This window comes from Sapajus apella, unplaced genomic scaffold (genome assembly GCF_009761245.1).
Source record: "Sapajus apella isolate SASKATOON/1434 unplaced genomic scaffold, GSC_monkey_1.0 scaffold42, whole genome shotgun sequence".
Classification (NCBI taxonomy): domain Eukaryota; kingdom Metazoa; phylum Chordata; class Mammalia; order Primates; family Cebidae; genus Sapajus; species Sapajus apella.
The window spans coordinates 6,817,507-6,836,170 of record NW_022436982.1 but is presented as its reverse complement, the minus strand read 5'-3'; the positions used below and the strand labels follow the sequence as shown (position 1 = coordinate 6,836,170).

Below are 18,664 nucleotides of genomic sequence, written 5' to 3'. Positions count from 1 at the left end.
TACAGGAACTCTCTGCCCCTTTTCTAGAAAATTTTCCAGAAAGACCCCTTAATTAGCATGTAAGTAAGAGTGAGCATAAACGCAGCAGCAAACCAGGCTGTGGCTCCCGCTGTGGCCTCTCCATTTTCACGCTGAGACGCTCCCGCCAGCACCGTGACAGTTTACAAATGCCATGGCAATGGCAGGAAGTTTGTGTGGTTCCACAAACTCCCTGACCCTTTTCCAGAAAGTGTGTGAACAAACTACTCCTTACTTAGCATGTAATCATAAGTAGGTATAAACAGAGCTAGCCGGCAGCCCACAAGTGCTGCTCTGCCTCCGGGTAGCCCTGCTCTATCTGTGGAGCCGCCACTTTTGCTGTGCAATGTCGCTGTGTAAAACCTTGCTTGCTTTCACTGTAGGCTGGCTCTTGAATTCTTTCCTGAGCAAAGCCAAGAACCCTCCCGAGCTGAGCCCCAGTTTGGGGGTTCACCTGCATCACTGTGAGTAGTTAACGCAGAAGAAAACACACAAAGCAGCAAAATACGCCTATGGGGATGAGGGAACAGAATTGAGAGTCCCTTTTGAGGTTTGGGGAAGAGGATGATTAGGGAGCATCAACTAAAGGAAATAAAGTTTCAGAATTGGGGAGGACACTGATAGGCTAAAAAGGAATTGGTTGTATGATGCCCTTCCAGGACAAATAGGTCAGAGGGCCAGAAAACCTGTTCAGAAAATGAAGGTTTAGCTATGGACGGCATAGAGGGTGAGCAGCGGACAAACAAGAAGTCCTTTCCCCAACCAGCACTGCTGTGAGACCTCTATCTCACTTTTAGAGCAGAAGAGGGAGGACAAGAAACCACAGACACCAGTACCTCCTGACATTCTTCATGTACCCACTCCCCTTGCAGCCCCCTCAAAACACCTTCATTGCACTTTACAAGACAAACTACGCCACCTGTCTGAGGATGACTACCGCCTTTAAAAATACATACTTTACACATCTCTTTTGGCCATTGTAGATATTGTAGATGGAGGAATGCCATACTCAACTTTCTACAATGCTCTACTTTAGTATCAAAGACAAGTATTACTACTAGAGACCTACAACTACTTTTTACATGACTAAAAAGGGGCTCTTCCACCTCTTTCCAATCAGGAAAATTCTTGGTACCTCCTAAGCCAGGGTGGAGAGAAAACGTGGAAATAGTTGGTTATCAACCTCTCTCCAAGCCCACCTGACATTCTCCTCGCGTCCCTTTCTCACCTGTGGACCCAGCGCAACTCTTTGCACCTGGAGCACCGCCAAGCAACTGCAACCACCTCCCTCGCTTTCCTGCCAGATCTGCAGGTGCCTGAACTGGCAGTACAAATGCTGGCTCCATCCCTGGGGCTGTCAAAAGGGCACAGAAAATGACAAAAGTAAGTGGCAGAGGGTAGCTTGGGTTGCGGCTCCAGGCCACCTCCTCTGGCTCAGAAACTGAGCACTGCTGGCAGAAGTCAGACAAAGGCGAGCGCCCGTCCTGCTGCCTTTTCCCTCAAGGGTGCTATCTGATATAGCCAATCACTACTCAAGGGCGGAGCTCGGTAGCTTTCCCAACCAATGGTGAGTGAGACTGGGCTAGGGTCTGGGGCGAAATTTGGGAGTGAAGGACTCTGAGAATGGGTAGTACGCGAAGTGGCAGGTGAGAGTAAAATGTGTGTTTATTCTCGCGGGGAAGAAGGATTATAGATAAATAATAAGCTAAAGGAAAGGAAAACAGTTTCCTGAGAGCCGAAAGAACACCTGAGTTAAGGAACCTTTTGTGTCTTGGGTACTGGGCCTAGGTTGTTCCTAAAGACATTTGCTGCAAGTGTGACTATTCACTTTCATGGATCATGGAGAGACCCTCAGATTGGAAGCATATCACAGCAGGTGATCTTAGGCAATTTATCTGACTTATCTGAACTTCTGTTTCTTGATCTGTAAAATAAACTCACCTTTCGTAGGGTAGATTTTAATGTGATAGAATGTTCTAAAGTGACTTACTTTATTTTTTGAGACGGAGTCTTGCTCTGTCGCCGAGTTCAGTGGCACTATCTCCACTCACTGCAACCTCCGCCTCCCATGTTCAAGCAATCCTCCTGCCTCAGCCTTCCGAGTAGCTGGGACTACAGGGGCACGCCGCCACACCCGGCTAACTTTTTGTATTTTAGTAGAAACGGGTTTCACTGTGTCTGTCGCCCAGGCTGATCGCGAACTCCTGAGCTCAGGCAATCCGTCGGCCTCCGCCTCTCAAAGTGCTGGGATTGCCGGCGTGAGCCACCGCACCTGGCCCTTAAAGTGCCTATTATAAAGTAGGTACTCAGTAGCTGAAAACTATTGGTATGGTAAGAATTGAAGAGGGCCATGAAACATGCCCTGAGTTCTTCTCCCATATCCATATATATCCAGAAAAGACATGATGCCTGTCCCTAAATTCCTCCACTTGAAACTAATTTCTAAAAAGGAAACATTATCCCTATTTTTGTCTTCTTTGTAAATCGAAATATTTTTGGTATGAATAGCCACAAAGGTCACTAATAAACTTGAATAAGTCTTTCAAAGGCATTGCTTTTCTTTCAATGGAACATAATAATCCTGGATACCTGGAAGAATAGAGAAAGAAGGGCACTTCAGCGCTGAAAGACTCAGAGTCTGTGAGTCCCCATCTGCTGGAATTCCCCTCTGCCTCTCTCTTCTTCTGGAACACCATGTTGTCTCAAACAATTATGGATACTTCAGAAATGGAAAAATTTTTATTGAATACATCCTTCTTTTAACACCAGAATCTTTGTCTCAGCGGAGTTTCAAAATCATGACATTAACAGAAGACATGAAGAAAGGTCTTTTGAGGACAAAAGAATTAAAGTTATCTATTCATCAGTATGATCTCTTCATCAGGTTCATTGATTTCTTCATCGGGTAACTCTATCACGTTGTTTACGTCCATAGATTTTGATATTCTTGTGCCTGATCTTCTCACATCTGAAGAAGTGGTGCCCCAAAATGTGCTGCTCTCTGCACTCTTGGAAAAGGATGTATCTGATACACCTTCTGATGGATGAAAGTAAGACATCGAGGCCAGCTCAGGATTGATGGAATATTGACTCTCACAACCTTTACGACTGAAAAGAAAGAATATATATCAAGAATTGATTTTAATTGTATACATTGTAACTCAGCTTAAGACGCATTCAAAAATTAAAAATTTATTAATATTGCCCAATGTATTACTTAGTAACATTATAGAAATGATATATAGTTTTTCTTTCATTGTAATTTGATTACATTTAACACTTTATGAATGAAGCATGTTTCAAATCTCTACTAGAATTTATAACCCAGTTTACTAAAACAGTAAAAGTTGCCTTAATAAAAGTTTAATAAGAAGAATGTGCAAGAAATTGAATGAAGGCGAATACATACCTAGGAACACAGTTTTAATGGACCAGAGAAATACACCATTCATCAAAAACACCATAATGAAAAGAATGGAATTAAGGATCATTGTGAACATTAAGCAACTCTGTTAGGATTTTTGAAGGTAATCTTCAAAATTTTACACTGTGTGAACATTTTAAATAATTCCCTCAATCAGGCTTGAGTTGAATTTAATATTTTTATAAGAAAGAGCACATGGACAGGCCTCACAGTTTAAAGGTGACAGGGATTGGCTGTTTTTAGAAAGTCTCAAGGCTTGCTTGAATGAAAAACATTAGACACTAAACAGATATGCTATTTATTACAGAATATATAGCCCTTTTGTTCCAGGGCTACATTAAGAAAAAAAAAAATCTAGATTCTCTATATCCTTTCCAATTGACTAAGGTTTTTTCTATCTCTGGTTGACTATTGGGAAAAAGTTCAAGTAGGATATTCCCTTAAAGACAGTCCCATCCTCCATCTGAATAGGGTAAATGGAATCAATTTGAATGCCGTATGGACAAATTTGGTGGTCGTACATTCCTAAGATCTGCTAAAGAGGAGAGGATGCGATACCATGCCTCTGTTGTAGACGGAGAGGTCTGCAGACTTACCCCAGGTACTTCAGTCTGTACAGTGTGGCACAACAGAATGCCAAGAGGACCACAAAGAGGAGGAGGGTCATCAACGAGATTCCCAGCATTAATTTTATCTTCAGATCCTCCAGATCGGGCCGATTTTCTTCCTTTGTAGCATTCACGTCGGATTCTGAAAAGAAAGAAAGAAAACCCAATGGAAAACAGGGTGTTCAGTGTGTTTTCCTTAAGGAGTAAAGATTACAAAGCAAATACAGAGAAGCAAGCCCTCCCCCATCCAGAGTATTAACTGCCCAGTCTCCCATCCTGCAGGCAATGCAAAAGAAAAAGCAACTCTCTAAAGCCAAGCGCTCTTATCTTTTCCCTTTAACCTTCGCAGCCATCCTGAAGGAGCTGTCCTTAGCTCCATTTTATAGTATTACAGAAGTTTCTGTATTTGCCCTTGGCACATAGTAAGTGGCAAAATCTGGTTTCAAACCCAGGTTACCAGATGTCAAAATGCATCTGCAGCAGATGTCTGAAGAGATTACTATTCAGAATAATTGACTTACACACCAGGGACCAGCCTTTCAGAGGGCAAAGGTGCATGCTCTGGTGTTGGGTCATGCACTGATTTTTCTTTTACGCTAAAAGGGTAGCATAGTGGATGCTTCCTCCATGAGGCTCAAGGGCTAGTTTTGCTGTTTTACTACTGAAAAGACTAATAAACCTAGTGCACTTCACATTATAAAAATAAATAGAATCAATGTATTTAACTTTCTAAAATAAGTTAAATATAAGATTATGTCTGGATCTAGAGATATCAAGAATTTTTTTTACTAAATCTATTAATAAAATGATAGCTTTACTGCCAAATTTTACATTTGCCTGAATATATATCTGACTTAAACATGGAATGATAACAATATGTTGTTATTCCCCCCCTTTCCACCAACTAACCCCCAGCCTCTGCCAACCCAAAAGGTCCAAGGGTTTTCAGTATTTTCTAGGTAATGATGTTGAGGTGATAAGCAGTGACAAGCTTCCATGTCTACGTTCTCTGATTTTTAAAAATTATAATTGTCAATGCATGATCTCAGACCATGAAATGTGTACAGTTGTCAATGACTCATTGAATGCTTTGAGGCCTATTATTTTGGGAATAATTAAACAAATTATGTTAAAATGGGCTGTGCTCCTGAACTGCTTTTCTGTCTCCTGAAAGGGTTTTTTATAGAGGGATGTGCTCATAGTACATTTTCTTTATCTAGGTGATGGTCAGAACTAGAGAAGGGCTTGGATTCATAATCACTGGAAATTACGGAAAAGCTAGTTACAAGTATGGGTGGCTTTTCTCTCTTAAGCCTCAGGTTTCTCAACTGTAAAATGAAGATAATACCAACCTCATGGAGTTGCCGTGAGGACTAATGTAATAATGTGTCTATAACATCTAACACGCAGTATGTGCTCAATAAATAATAAAATCAATCAAGCTCAATTTATTCACTTAAATATTAAATAAGAGCTTATTAAATATTAAATATTAAATAATTGGTCCATAAATCGTAACAAAGGTACCACACCCATGCAAGATGTAGGAGAAACTGAGGAGGGTGGAATATGGAAATTCTGTACTTTCTGCCAAAGTATTTATAAAATGAACAAGCATTTGTCATTCCTGTTTATATTTTTTTCTAAACAAAGAAGAATCACTCAATTTTCTTCCTTCCTCCCTTCCTTCCTTCCTCCCTCCCTCCCTCCCTCCCTCCCTTCCTTCCTTCCTTCCTTCCTTCTGCTTCTTTTTTTTTGTTTATTTTTTGATGGAGTCTCAATCTGTCGCCCAGCTAGAGTACAGTGACACAATCTTGGTTCACTGCAACCTCTGCCTCTCAACTTCAAGTGATTCTCCTGCCTCAGCCTCCCAAGCAGCTGAGATTACAGGTGCCTGTCACCATATCCAGCTAATTTTTTTGTATTTTTAATAGAGACGGGGGTTTCACCATGTTGGCCAGGCTGGTCTTGAACTCCTGACCTCAGGTGTTCCACCTGCCTCGGCTTCCCAAAGTGCTGGGATTACAGGTGTAAGCCACAGGACCCGTCCAAATCACTCAATTTTCTTGAAGCACCACAAGGCAAATGGCTACACTAATCAATCCAGTGCACAAATGAGGTGACAGGTCTAAGGTATATCATCAGATGCGCTTTTTCAATCATTTATTTATGGGACAGAGGTTTCTTTGGGGAAATTAATGTGATTTTTTTCATGAAATTTTGCATTCGAATCAGGGGTTTAGTCTTATTAATATAATTAGTCCATTAATGAAAACTGTATCCAGCAGCAGGAGCTCACATTCATTGCTGATGAAAATTCCAAAAATACTTTGGAAGATAGTTTGGTAGTTTGTTACAAAGATAAACACTCTCATCTTCCAACCTCACCCTCCCAAAGTGCTAGGATTACAAGCAAGCCATTGCACCTGAACATACTCCTATCAATATGATCTCGAAATCATATTCATAGATATTTACCAAAATGAGTCGAAAATTTATGTCCACATCAAAACCTGCGCACAAGTGTTTACAGCAGCTGTATTCATAATTGCCAAAAATTGGAGGCAACCAAGATGTCCTTCAACAGATGAATGAACTAGGGTATGTCCATACAATGGAATATCAGTGATAAAAATAAATAAGCTCTCAAGCTACAAGAAAACATGGAGGAATCTTAAATGTGTATTGCTAAGTGAAAGAAGCTAGTCTGAAAAGGTTACATACTATATGACTCCAACTATATGACATTCTAGAAAAGGCAAAACTATAGAGTTAGTAGAAAGATCAGCGGTTGTCAGGGGTTCAGAAGGAGAGAGGAATAAAGGGATGAACTGATGGGGGCAGAGAGGATTTTAGGGCAGTGAAATTTTTCTATGATACTGGGATGGTAGACACGTGACATTTTTCATTTGTTAAAACCTGTGTAATACAAAGAGTGAACTGTATTATACAGTTAAAGAGTTAAAGAGTTATTTGTATTATATAAGAACTGTGTAATACAAAGAGTGAGCCCTAATGTAAACTATGGACTTCAGTTAATAACGCATCATTATTGGTTCATAAATCTGTCACAAAGATACCACACCCATGCAAGACTCAGGAGAAACTGAGGAGGGTGGAATATGGAAATTCTGTACTTACTGCCAAATTTTTCTTTAAACCCAAAACTGCTCTAAAAATAAAGTCTACTTTTAAAAAAGGCTGCATTCTATATATTATTCACTTACCTCCTCCATTTGCTTTCTTACAAAACAGGAAGATGCTAATCGTCATCTGTAAATTATAACTAAAAAAGAAGGCTTAGAAACTATAACTCTCCTACACAGTAAATGTCCTCTCTGAGATGTCAGCCACCATGATACCCCCTTTCACACACCACACTTCACTAGGAAAAATAGTATCACCATGAAGACACTATGATGTGTAAGCATATTTATGTGTCTATTAATTAAAGTACATTGGTTTGTTTGTGTTTTGAGACAGGGTCTCATTTTGTCACCCAGGCTAGAGTACAATGGCATGCCACCATGCCCGACTAATTTTTGTATTTTTGTAGAGAAGGGGTTTTTGTGATGTTGCCCAGGTGGGTCTTGATCTCCTGGGCTCAAGTGATCCATCTGCCTCAGACTCCCAAAGTGCTGGGATTATAGGCATTAGCCATTGTGCCCAGCCAATTGAAGGATTTATTCTTACCTGGAATTGGGTGAAATAATTGATCTTTATCATCCATGGCCCCCATTGTTCCATTTATAGCTGTTAAAACAATAAATTGGTGTTATGGTAAACAACGTTCACTTACTAAAATTATTGCCTGTTTATCTGTGTGTGTGTATAATATATACAGTCTGTTCTCATTATTCACGGCACTATGTTCTATAAAGTGACGATAAACACTGTATTAGCAAGTACTGAACTGTTGCTCCCAGGGTAAATACAGAGTTAGATGCCTGCAAGTCTGGTCACAAGATTTTCATCAACTGATTAATATATAATCTTGTTTTATGTGTGTTTCTGTTTAAAGGTACTTCACTTAATACACATCTTTGATTCACTAACACTGAACCTATAGTAAACAGCACTGTAACTCTCGCCTGAACAAAGCTTCTCTAACACATGTTGTCTTCATAAGGAAACATCACAGCCTTCTTGCACTTAGGAACACTAACCAGCAATTTAGCACTACATTTAGGGGCCATTTTAAACACAAAATCATCAACAAAAAAAGCACAAAAAGTTCAAAAAATGACTTTTATTTACAGAACGAGAGCTGGAGAAAGAAGGCAGAATGATGCCTTGTTCTACTTCAGCTGGGAATGTGTGTGTCAGTCTATTAAAAATTTTCAAAGCTCTGCCAACGTCCATAAATGACTGTGAAGGTGCTGCAAATATTGATTTTGGTGTGACAAAGAAATATTAATGAGTAGTTAATACAGAATGCAAACACTAATCAATGGAATATGGTCTATATTTCACATATACAATGCATATATTTCTGTGTGATACATGCATTACCTTTATACGTGTGTACATCCATGTATGCATATTCATTTATACACAAATGCATAGAAATAATATGCACCTCATGCTATACATGCATGCTTATATATTTATGATACACTTTTATGCCTGCATATATTTTGATATATACTTTGCATTTATACATGCATCTCTCTGTGCTTTTGCACACACTGCTCCAAACACAAAGGTGGATGTTATTAAGCAAGAATCTTATTGAAAAATTTTAACCATGAATAAATTGAATAACGCTTAACATTAATAGGAGAATAAAACTTTTGTAGAGAGTGGGTAATCAGAAAATGTGTGACACTTTATCATTTTTCTGGGTTTGTTTTGCATTTTGCTGTCACATGTGGCAACAAAATGTTGACTTATTGACTCTTAGTATTAGAGGTATTTAGAATGATCTTAGCTTTAAGTAAGATTTTAGAAAACCAAAACATTTCCCAAGCTACCTAGCAGTAAGACTTTACCTTTAGCTAACAGTGTCCAAAATTCAGGCACATTTGGGGTTTGTTCTGTTTAAAAAAAAAAGACAACAACAGGATAACAAAATAATTTGGTTTGAGTAACATTCATTTGTTTGTTAGTCATTTAGCAGTTGAACTTTGAGCTCCTACCATGTGTCAGACCCTGCAGTTGGCACTAACTCATAGAAGTTAAACAAGGCACAGACATTACATTCAAGGAACCCACCTTAATTTTGGATGCAGACAAGAATCATTGCTGATTATGTAGCAGGATAGTGAAGGCTTTAATAGACATGCACAGGTGGTATGCACAGGGCTTAATTCTGTGAAGGCCAGAAACCCTTCAAAAGGGAGATGGTGTTCCAATATAAGCTTAGAGGACTAGGAATTGTTCACCAGGCAAACAAGGTGAGAGCGAGCTCATTCCAGCTGAGATCATCAGCAGGCTCAGTAAGCTCTGGGAGCTTGAGGTAAGTCTGGAATGAAGGGTGTGGATGGGGAATGTAACCAGAGATGAGAGTGGAAAATTTTCAGTGGCCAGATTGTTTCAGAATTGAATGCTTTGTTAAGGAGTTAAAACTTGATCCCAAACCTAGTAGTAAGTTACTAAAGACATTTAAGAAGAGGGATACCAGGATGATCGGGTTTTGATTTTTAAACATATCAAAAAAGATAGCTTTTTTTCCAGTAGTGTTAAAAATGCAAACTAATTCAGAGTAATTATATTAGAAACACATTACATGAACTGGAGAAAAAGATTGCATGAACTGGAGAAAATAGGGTTTCATATAATGACATGTAAGTATCCATTTTCTTCAATTAGACCACTCATTTAAGACTTTAGAGGAGAGCCATCCTGGGTGGTTAGGGCTCCACAATATAACGAACAATATTCTTGACAGGAAAGTAAAATGGTAATTTTGATTTTACAGACTCCCACTCCCAACCCACCTCAAATAATCTTAGGAAACACTAATAATTGACTCTAGATAATTTTATTCCTCAAGCAAGCAGAATATTTTCCATCACTAGCAAAATAAATTATATTTCAAATACATTTGATATATACTTATAAATATATACTAATTTAGAAATACCTATTTAATATAGACACAAATGTAATATATTTTATTAAAATAAAATTCTGTTTCTAAAAAAGCTCATTTCTATCCCTTGTCAGGTATACCTAAAGATTGACTCCTAGACATTCCCCATTTAAAAGATTTTAGTGACTTTAAATTGTAGCCGTATAAATTCTTTAGGCATGCTACGACTTTATGTAATGCTTAGAGTGGTGAAACTTAAATTTTTAAGTCACATAATGATATGCTCCAGGTATGAATACAGTGTAGTAATTTTAATACTTTGAATATTTTTATGAGAGGGTTCGTTAGTAGTTGTTTCTTCTTCATTGGAAGATTTTTCAGATGTAGTCGCATGGACGATTTTAACTAGGAAAAGAGAAAAAGGATTATCATCATGTAAAAATACTGAATAAACATCTGAGATTAGATATTTTTTAAACTAAAAATGGAACAAAGAAAAGGAGAGTAAAGAAATCGAAGAGAAAGACTAACATTTTCCTGAAATAAAGGAGAAAGAAGAAGATATTGAAGAATAAAGTTTTTGTAATCACGGGGTGCCTGAGGTGGGGTTAATATGACTATAACCTGTGAAAGAGAAAAAAAGGAACATGGGGCCACAGGCTTTCTTTAGAGGTAAAGAAGAGCTCTTGGAGGAGATAATTGACTCCAGATGGTTCCCTGCTCAGGGGGGGAAATGATCCTCTCTGTCCGGAGCAGCTTGGCTGCTGTTCAGTGAACGATGCAAGAAAGGGAAGGCCAAGTATTAAGGTGTGCATGTAAATTGGAAGCAGACATTTTGATATAAAGATTTTGGACTACAAATCAAGAATTTTCAGGTCTAATTTAGTATATATCTCCTTCTGTAATGGGTCCCTCTGGAGGTATGTCACTAAGGGAGTGTTTGGTAACAACTGTGACTGGAGAACCCTTTCTGCAAGTTGATGGATATTTCGGTTCACTGGTCAATACAGGAGGCAATAAAGTTCCATGAGGAGTACCGGGACCCATTGCAGGAGGACTTCCAGAGAGAGGCAGAAAAATTCACACTGAGCCCACGAACCCATGACAGGTGTCTTGTTGACAAGAAAGGTTGGGAAACGGAATCAGTTACTGGAGTTGATAGTGATTCAAGCAGAACTCAAAGAATTGGTAAGTCATCCTTAAATTCTGCTTTGCAACCCTTGTCCCCTGAAGAAAAGCATCTAGGTTGCCTCAGTTTATCCCTCTTGCCTTCAGAGTTTTAGGGACTCTACTTAAGCAAGCAACCTTTAGTCAAAGGTATCCACAGATCTCCATCTTCCTGAGGACTTGCTCCTCTAGAACGTCCCCACCCTGCTGGCAGGTCTCCTCTGTCAGAGCCCCATTCAAAATGGCAGGAATGTCTTATTCCAATCCCACTTTCCTTGACAATCCTCTGGGGCCTGGATTGTGGAAATGGAAGTGAGGGTTTTGCAGTCTCTTCCTTGGGGCCTGTGATCTGTCCTCAATAACTCCTATCCTACGGGAATCTGAGGTACCTGGTGCGCTTAAGAGCTGCCTCTCCATGTCTTGCCCCAGAGAACTCAAGAGGTTGTTTGTTGTGCACAAGCAAGATTGCCATGAGTGATTTATGGAATTAACATATGCCCTTGAAATGTCACTGTCTCATTTAAATTCCAAAGTCTGAAATTGCTCAAAATATTCCATTATTATCAAGTAGCTTTGTAAATAATTAGGCATTTCTGAGTTTCACTTTTCTCAATATTGACATTGCCATAGCTAGAAACATTCTCTCTTCCCCATTTAAAGCTGAAGATAAAAACCAGAAAGGCATTAAAAAAAATGTGGGTTTAAGAAAGACGTAAATTTCCTAGAATCCTAAATTTAGTTATTATTTAATTTTTCTTTCCACATAAATCAAAAGTATGAGGTTTAGAAATGCAAGCACCTCCCTGGCTTCTGAAATGATCAGGTAATGGATATGGAGCCTCAAGTGTATTCGTGTGGGAGGAAGTGTGAGAAAAGCAGAGAGAACAGCCACGACCTGAGCTGGATCCCAGTCATGGTATCTACTTTAGAGGGAAAATGTTAGTCTTGTTTAGGAATGAAGACTTCTTTTCTCCCCCACTTTCTAGTGCTGTTTGGAGATCCTGCTTTAATGGCTTTTACATGTACAAGGGTGCCTTTCAGTACTTACAGTTTTTTAGAGCAAAATTCAGATCAGTTGTGGCTCTCACAGTTATTTCAGACTCAGTGCCATTTGGATTTTCTGTTGTGAACACATCTAAAAACAAAAGCAAAAGTCTTCAGCAACTAGCTAGGTCACTGTTTTTATTTTACCTAGTTCTTCCTCTGAGTTTTTTCCTAAAACATATGCACTCATTAAAAAAAAAATACAGTCATTTTTCTATCTGTAAAATAAGAAAGTGGGGCAAGGGTAAAATCTAAAACTCATGGAAAAAAGCCAAACTAGTATCTTTATGCTAAATGACCCTTTCCAAGAAGCAATTATTGAGGAAATTCACAGAAACAAATATGTAAGCACATAACAGGTGCTGAAGTAGATTTGTAGATGTGCAATGTTATCACTGTTTGTACTGATATTATCAAAAAACGAAGTAAGAAGCATTTATCTGCCCTAGAACCGTTAATGTTTCATCATTTTTGAGCAATGCCTGAGACAGAGCTATGGAAAAATAAAAGGAAATCACAGTCCAACACTCATGCCATGAGTTATCAAAGTATAAAAGTTGAAACATTGGTACTTTTCTAGGAACAGACAGATTAAAAAAACAAGAAGTATAACAATTGGCCTAATTCCATCTTAGAGTTTTGACTACATTAAATGTGAGTTTCACATCAGTAGGGACTTGGTGTTTGACACTTGGCTATCATCCTTGAAAAATATAATGTTTTATCCCGACTTTATGCCATGTACAAAAATAATTGGATTTAAAGCTCAAGTTAAAAACAAAAGCGTATAATTATTTTTAAAAATCAAGAAAACAGTATTTTGGACTGGATAAGCCCTATTTAGGCAAGACACAAAATGCAGAGATTATAAAGAAATTAATAAACAAAATTGATATTATAAAACTTGAAATCTTCTCAGTTATTAAAGATACATAAACAGGCTTGGCCAGGAGTAGTGGCTTGCACCTGTAATCCCAGCACTTCGGTAGGCTGAGGTAGGTGGATTGCTTGAGCCCAGGAGTTTGGGACCAGCCTGAGCAGTATAATTAAACACCATTTCTACAAAAAATACAAAGATTAGCTGATGTGATGGCACGTGCCTGTGGTCCCAGCCACTTGGGAGGCTCAGGTGGGAGGACTGCTTGAACCCTGGGAGGTCAAGGCTGCAGTGAGCCATGGTAACGTCATTGCACTCCAGCTTGGGTGACAGAGTAAGACCTTGTCTCAAAAAATAAATAAGATACAATAAAATAAAATAAGCCTTAAAGATAAGCAACATGCTGGCAGAAAACATTTATTACTTTTACCATAAAAAGGGTTAATATATTCTACATAAGAAGGAGACCTTGAAAATAAATGAAAATACAATCTAACGGAAAAATTGGCAAGGATATGAACAGGCAAGTGACAAAAGTAGAACAAACACAGGGGAAAATGATGAAAGTTTAAAAAGGAGACTTAAGTCAAACCAACTTCTGCACATACATTTCTATTCACTTTAAGGATAATCAGCTTCTGCACATACGTTTCTATTCACTTTAAGGATAATCAGCTTCTGCACATACGTTTCTATTCACTTTAAGGATAATCAGCTTCTGCATATACGTTTCTATTCACTTTAAAGACTTACATTGTTTTATATCTTTATAATAATTGCCATTTTTCGCATTAGCAGGAGCATAATTTTGAATATGATCTTCATTCTTTTCTTCCTGTTTACTAACATCTTCATTTAAAGGCATCACATTAGGCAATGCTAAAAAAAAAGTATTATACATCATAGATCAGAAATATGTTGATTTCTTTTACTACTTTCTTTTTCTAATTGCATTTTTTCACAAAGGATTAGAGGCAGAGATTTAAGACCTAAAGCATACCATATCTCCAACAATAAAGTTTATATCATCTTTTAGAAAATGGCCACATGTCAATTGTTCATAATTATGGGTCATCCTTCTACCTACTATTTTTACAAAAGTTTTAAATGCTTTCTCACCTTCAATAGTAGGCTTCAAAGTGCTACTCTTTAGGGAAAAAACTCCAGGTATAAGAACAAACAATATAAAATTCATTGGGAAGCTGAAGTGATATATCCAGTAATCTAGTGCGTCTTCACAGAGCCTCCTTTCTGTGGCCCAGCAGGTCCTGTGTCTAACTAGGACTTTATGACATCACTGCCAGATGGGCATGAGAATGCTGGGAGGGGCCCCCATAGCTTTGTGACTCAGTCTGAAGACTGCTTTATCTCAGGTACTATAATGGTTTTTAGTTTTTTAAAAATAATAAGCCATTACAAGATTTTCTTTGAAAATTAATAAATGTGTTTTCATAAAAGAATGTTAATTACTTGGTTCTGGATTTTGAAGAACCATTAATATTGTTAATAGTAAAATGAGAACAGATTTTCCTGTTTCTCAAAGCATTGCAATATGATGTTTTTTTGGATAAATGCAATAAAAATATCTGTTAAAAACTAGTCAGAGGCTGGACGTAGTGGCTCACACCCATAATCCCATCACTTTGGGAGGCAGAGGCGGGCGGATGGAATTCAAGACCACCCTGGGCAACATGGTGAAATCCCGTCTCTATTAAAAATACGAAAATTAGCCAGACATGGTGGCCCACGTGCTTGAACCTGGGAGGCAGAGGTTGCAGTGAGCTGAAATCAAGCCTCTGCACTCCAGCCTGGGTGAGGAAGTGAGTCTCTGTCTCCAAAAACCAACCAACCAAACAAAACAAAATAAAACAGAACAAAAAAACTAGTCAGAAAAACCAAGTTTGGACACCAAATTCCCTATAAGTCTACAAGTTCTGGTTAATGGACTATTGTAACTGCAATTCTTTAAGTTTTCCAAAACTAGCCATATTTGGATTTTAAGACCTATGTGTATATATATGTAATTAATAATAACATATTATATATAAATGTTAGTTACATAAAAATATTCATGTAAATATTATATATTAATAATATAACGATATATATTAATCACATATATTAATAATACATAACATTATATATTAATCATGTATATTAATAACATATAACATTAATATATAATATAGGTCTTATATGTATTTATATTTCATATAGCTTTTGGGGTCCAAGTGGTTCTTGGTTACATTGATTAATTGTATAGTGGGGAAATGTGAGATTTTAGTCTGCCCATCACCCGAGTAGTGTATATTGCACCCAATATGTAGTTTTTTATCCTTCACCCCCCACCCATCTTCCCCGCTTCTGAGTCTCCAATGTCCATTATATCACTCTGTATGCTTTTGTGTACCCATAGCTTAGCTCTCACTTATAAGTAAGAGCATATGGTATTTGGTTTTTCATCCCTGAGTTATTTCTTGCTCCAATGTCTAGTTGTTGCAAAAGACATTATTTTGTTCTTTTTTATGGCTGAATAGTATTCCGTGATGTATATATACCACATTTTCTTTCTCCAGGCATCAGTTAATGGGCACTCACGTTGGTTTCCAATCTTTTCAATTGTGTGTTGGAATAAACATGTATGTAGGTGTCTTTTTGATATAATTACTTTTTTTCCTTTGAGTAGATACCCAGAAGTGGGATTGCAAATGGTAGATCTACTTTTAATTCTTTAAGAAATGTCCATACTGTTTTCCATAGGGGTTGTACTAATTTACTTTCCCATCAACAGTCTATAAGCATTTCGTTTTCTTCCTTTTCACCAATATCCATGGCAACATCTATTTTTTTTTACTTTTTAGCAATGGCCATTCTGGCTGGGATAAGGTGGTATTTCATGTGGCTTTAATTTGCACTTCTCTGATGATTAGCGATGTTGAGCATTTTCTCATGTTTCTTGGCCAGAAAACATATTTTTTTAGAAAATATAAAACATTTGCTGTTTTTAAAACATTTTTATCATGAAACTCATCTTTTACTTACATACAAGTGGAGAAAATAATCTAATATTTAATTAGTCACAAGAGGATGTAGGTATAGACAATATTATCCATGTATTAGTTATACAATAACTCAAGTAATAAAAAGTAAAGACAAGAAATCAAATGGGCAGCATTTCTCTTCCTGATAGGATCACCGAACTTCCCCACCCTCAACTGTGATTATTGTTGATGACAGCCTCTTAACATTAGAGAATATTCATAGTCAAAATGACACAATACATCAAGAAAAAAAGCATGACTTTAAAAGGATTTGATGATCTCTTCAAGTAACGAATGTTCACAAACGAAGTCCAACTTGTGACTCCCTACTGAACACACCTGGTAAACTGGAGATAGACTCATCAGGAGTCTAATTGCATAAGAGGATGAAGGAAGTTGAGAAGATTTATCTTCAGGGAAAAGATGGTCAGCAAACAAAGCTTAGCATCAAAGCTTTAGTCAGCCAAAGGGAAGTGGTCCTGTGTAGAGCTGTTTTTCTTTTAGATCTTAGCTTATTCTCATGTGAAAGCTGATAAGTGAAAAAAGATGTGAGTAAACAGCTGGTAGGCCTTGGGAGCCCTTTACTTTGTTCTCTCTCTAATGGGTGACACATAGAAAAGGAGAGAGACTTGAAGCAAGCATGCTCCATGTTGCCGCAAACCACCTCAGAGCTTTGAATGATGTAGCTCAGCCCTGGTGAAACTCGGAAGAAGTTGTTCCAGGGGAAGGTGGCAGCAATGGAATTACCCCTGCCCCTGGTAATAAAGAGGAAGTCAGAGCCAGCTGGAGAAACATGCTTACTACTGAGTGCCCCAAATGTGACACACTGTGTGGCCCATAACAGGTGCTTGATAAATGAGGGAATGAAACACTTTATTTAGTTCAGAAAGCACTTAAGTGCCAAAAAGTCAGCTTACCATTTTCTAATGACAGGAATGGAATTTTCTTTACCATAAAGCTTCTCTCCTATATTCTTCTCCTATATTCCTAGGATTGTTAGTTTTTAATGTGACTAATGCTCTTCCCAGGTAATTGAATTGGTAGAGTGCAGATATGGTAGGTTTTATTAAAGAGCATTAGATTTAATGAAACTAAGTTTGTTTAAAAATTGACTTTAGGCAGGGTGTGGTGGTTTGTGCCTATAATCTCAGCAGTTTGGGAGGCCAAGGAGGATCACCTGAGCCCAGGAGTTTGAGACCAGCCTGGATGTCACAGAGAGACCTACTACTAAAATAAATAAATAAATAAATAAAAATAAAAAAAATAAAAGATGTTAACCTTTCTTTGTCCTATGATTAGTATTCTTTTTAGAACATATTACTGGATGTGTTACGGGTTGAATCGTATGCCCCAAATTTCATATGTTGAAATCCTAATCCCCAGAACCTCAAAACGTAACCATGTTTGGAGACAGAGTTGCTACAGATGTAATTAGTTAAGAAGAGGTCATACTGGAGTAGGATGAAATGCCAATACAACACGACTGGTGTTTTTATGAAAAGGAGGAGAGTTGGACACAGAGACACAGAAATAAATGCTATGTGGAGATCAAGGCAGAGATCAGGGAGATACAGTAGAGGCCAAGGAACATCAAAGATTGTCAGTAAGCCACCAGAATCCCATTATTGGGTCTATACCCAAAGGATTATAAATCATTCTATTATAAACACATAAGCACATGTATATTTACTGCAGCACTGTTCATAGTAGCAGAGCTTTGGAACCAACCCAAATGCCCACCAATGACAGACTGGACAAATAAAATGTGGCACATATATACCATGGAATACTATGCAGCCATAAAAAAGGATGAGTTCACGTCCTTCGCAGGGACATGGATGAAGCTGGAAACCATCATTCTCAGCCAACTGACACAAGAACAGAGAACCAAACACTGCATGTTCTCACTCATAAGTGGTTGTTGAACAATGAGAACACATGGACGCAGGGACGGAAACATCACACGCTGGGGCCTGTTGGGGAGTGGGGGACTAAGAGAGGGATATCAGGGGGTGGGGGGGATAGTGGAGGGGTAGCATTGAAATATCTAATGTAGATGACGGGGTGATGGATGTAGCAAAGCACCATGGCACATGTATACCTATGTAACGAACCTGCACATTCTGCACATGTACTCCAGAACCTAAAATATAATTTTAAAAAATGAAAAAATTTAAAAAAGTAATCTAAACTTAAAAAAAAGAGAGGAATATTTAGACGGAAATGCAGACTATGGCTTGCACACAAACAAATCTCTATTGCTGCCTGTCTTCCTCCTGAGACCACCCAATTGGAGAGAAAGGGAAGGATCCTGAGCCAAAGAAGAGACTTAATGGTTCCAGTTTCCCTGTATTTTAAGCAGGGTTGGGCAAGAAGAGAGAGAAGTGGGTGTGAGGAAATCTCACGGCCTGAAGTAAAGAGAAGAAACTCCCCTCTATTGGGGAAGTTGCA

The 18,664-nt window shown here is 38.2% G+C and overlaps 1 protein-coding gene across 1 annotated transcript; it reads right to left on the bottom strand.

The window, feature by feature from the left end:
* Window positions 1-2,847: 2,847 nt before the first annotated feature.
* On the bottom strand, window positions 2,848-14,486 carry EQTN (equatorin). Its single transcript, XM_032300008.1, has 8 exons — window positions 14,292-14,486; window positions 13,926-14,051; window positions 12,300-12,386; window positions 10,403-10,489; window positions 9,042-9,086; window positions 7,744-7,803; window positions 4,039-4,192; window positions 2,848-3,126 (listed from the first exon to the last, which is right to left on the bottom strand). Exons 1-8 carry the CDS (start codon window positions 14,365-14,367, stop codon window positions 2,871-2,873), a joined length of 891 nt encoding a protein of 296 aa, XP_032155899.1. The 5' UTR covers window positions 14,368-14,486; the 3' UTR covers window positions 2,848-2,870.
* Window positions 14,487-18,664: the final 4,178 nt, after the last annotated feature.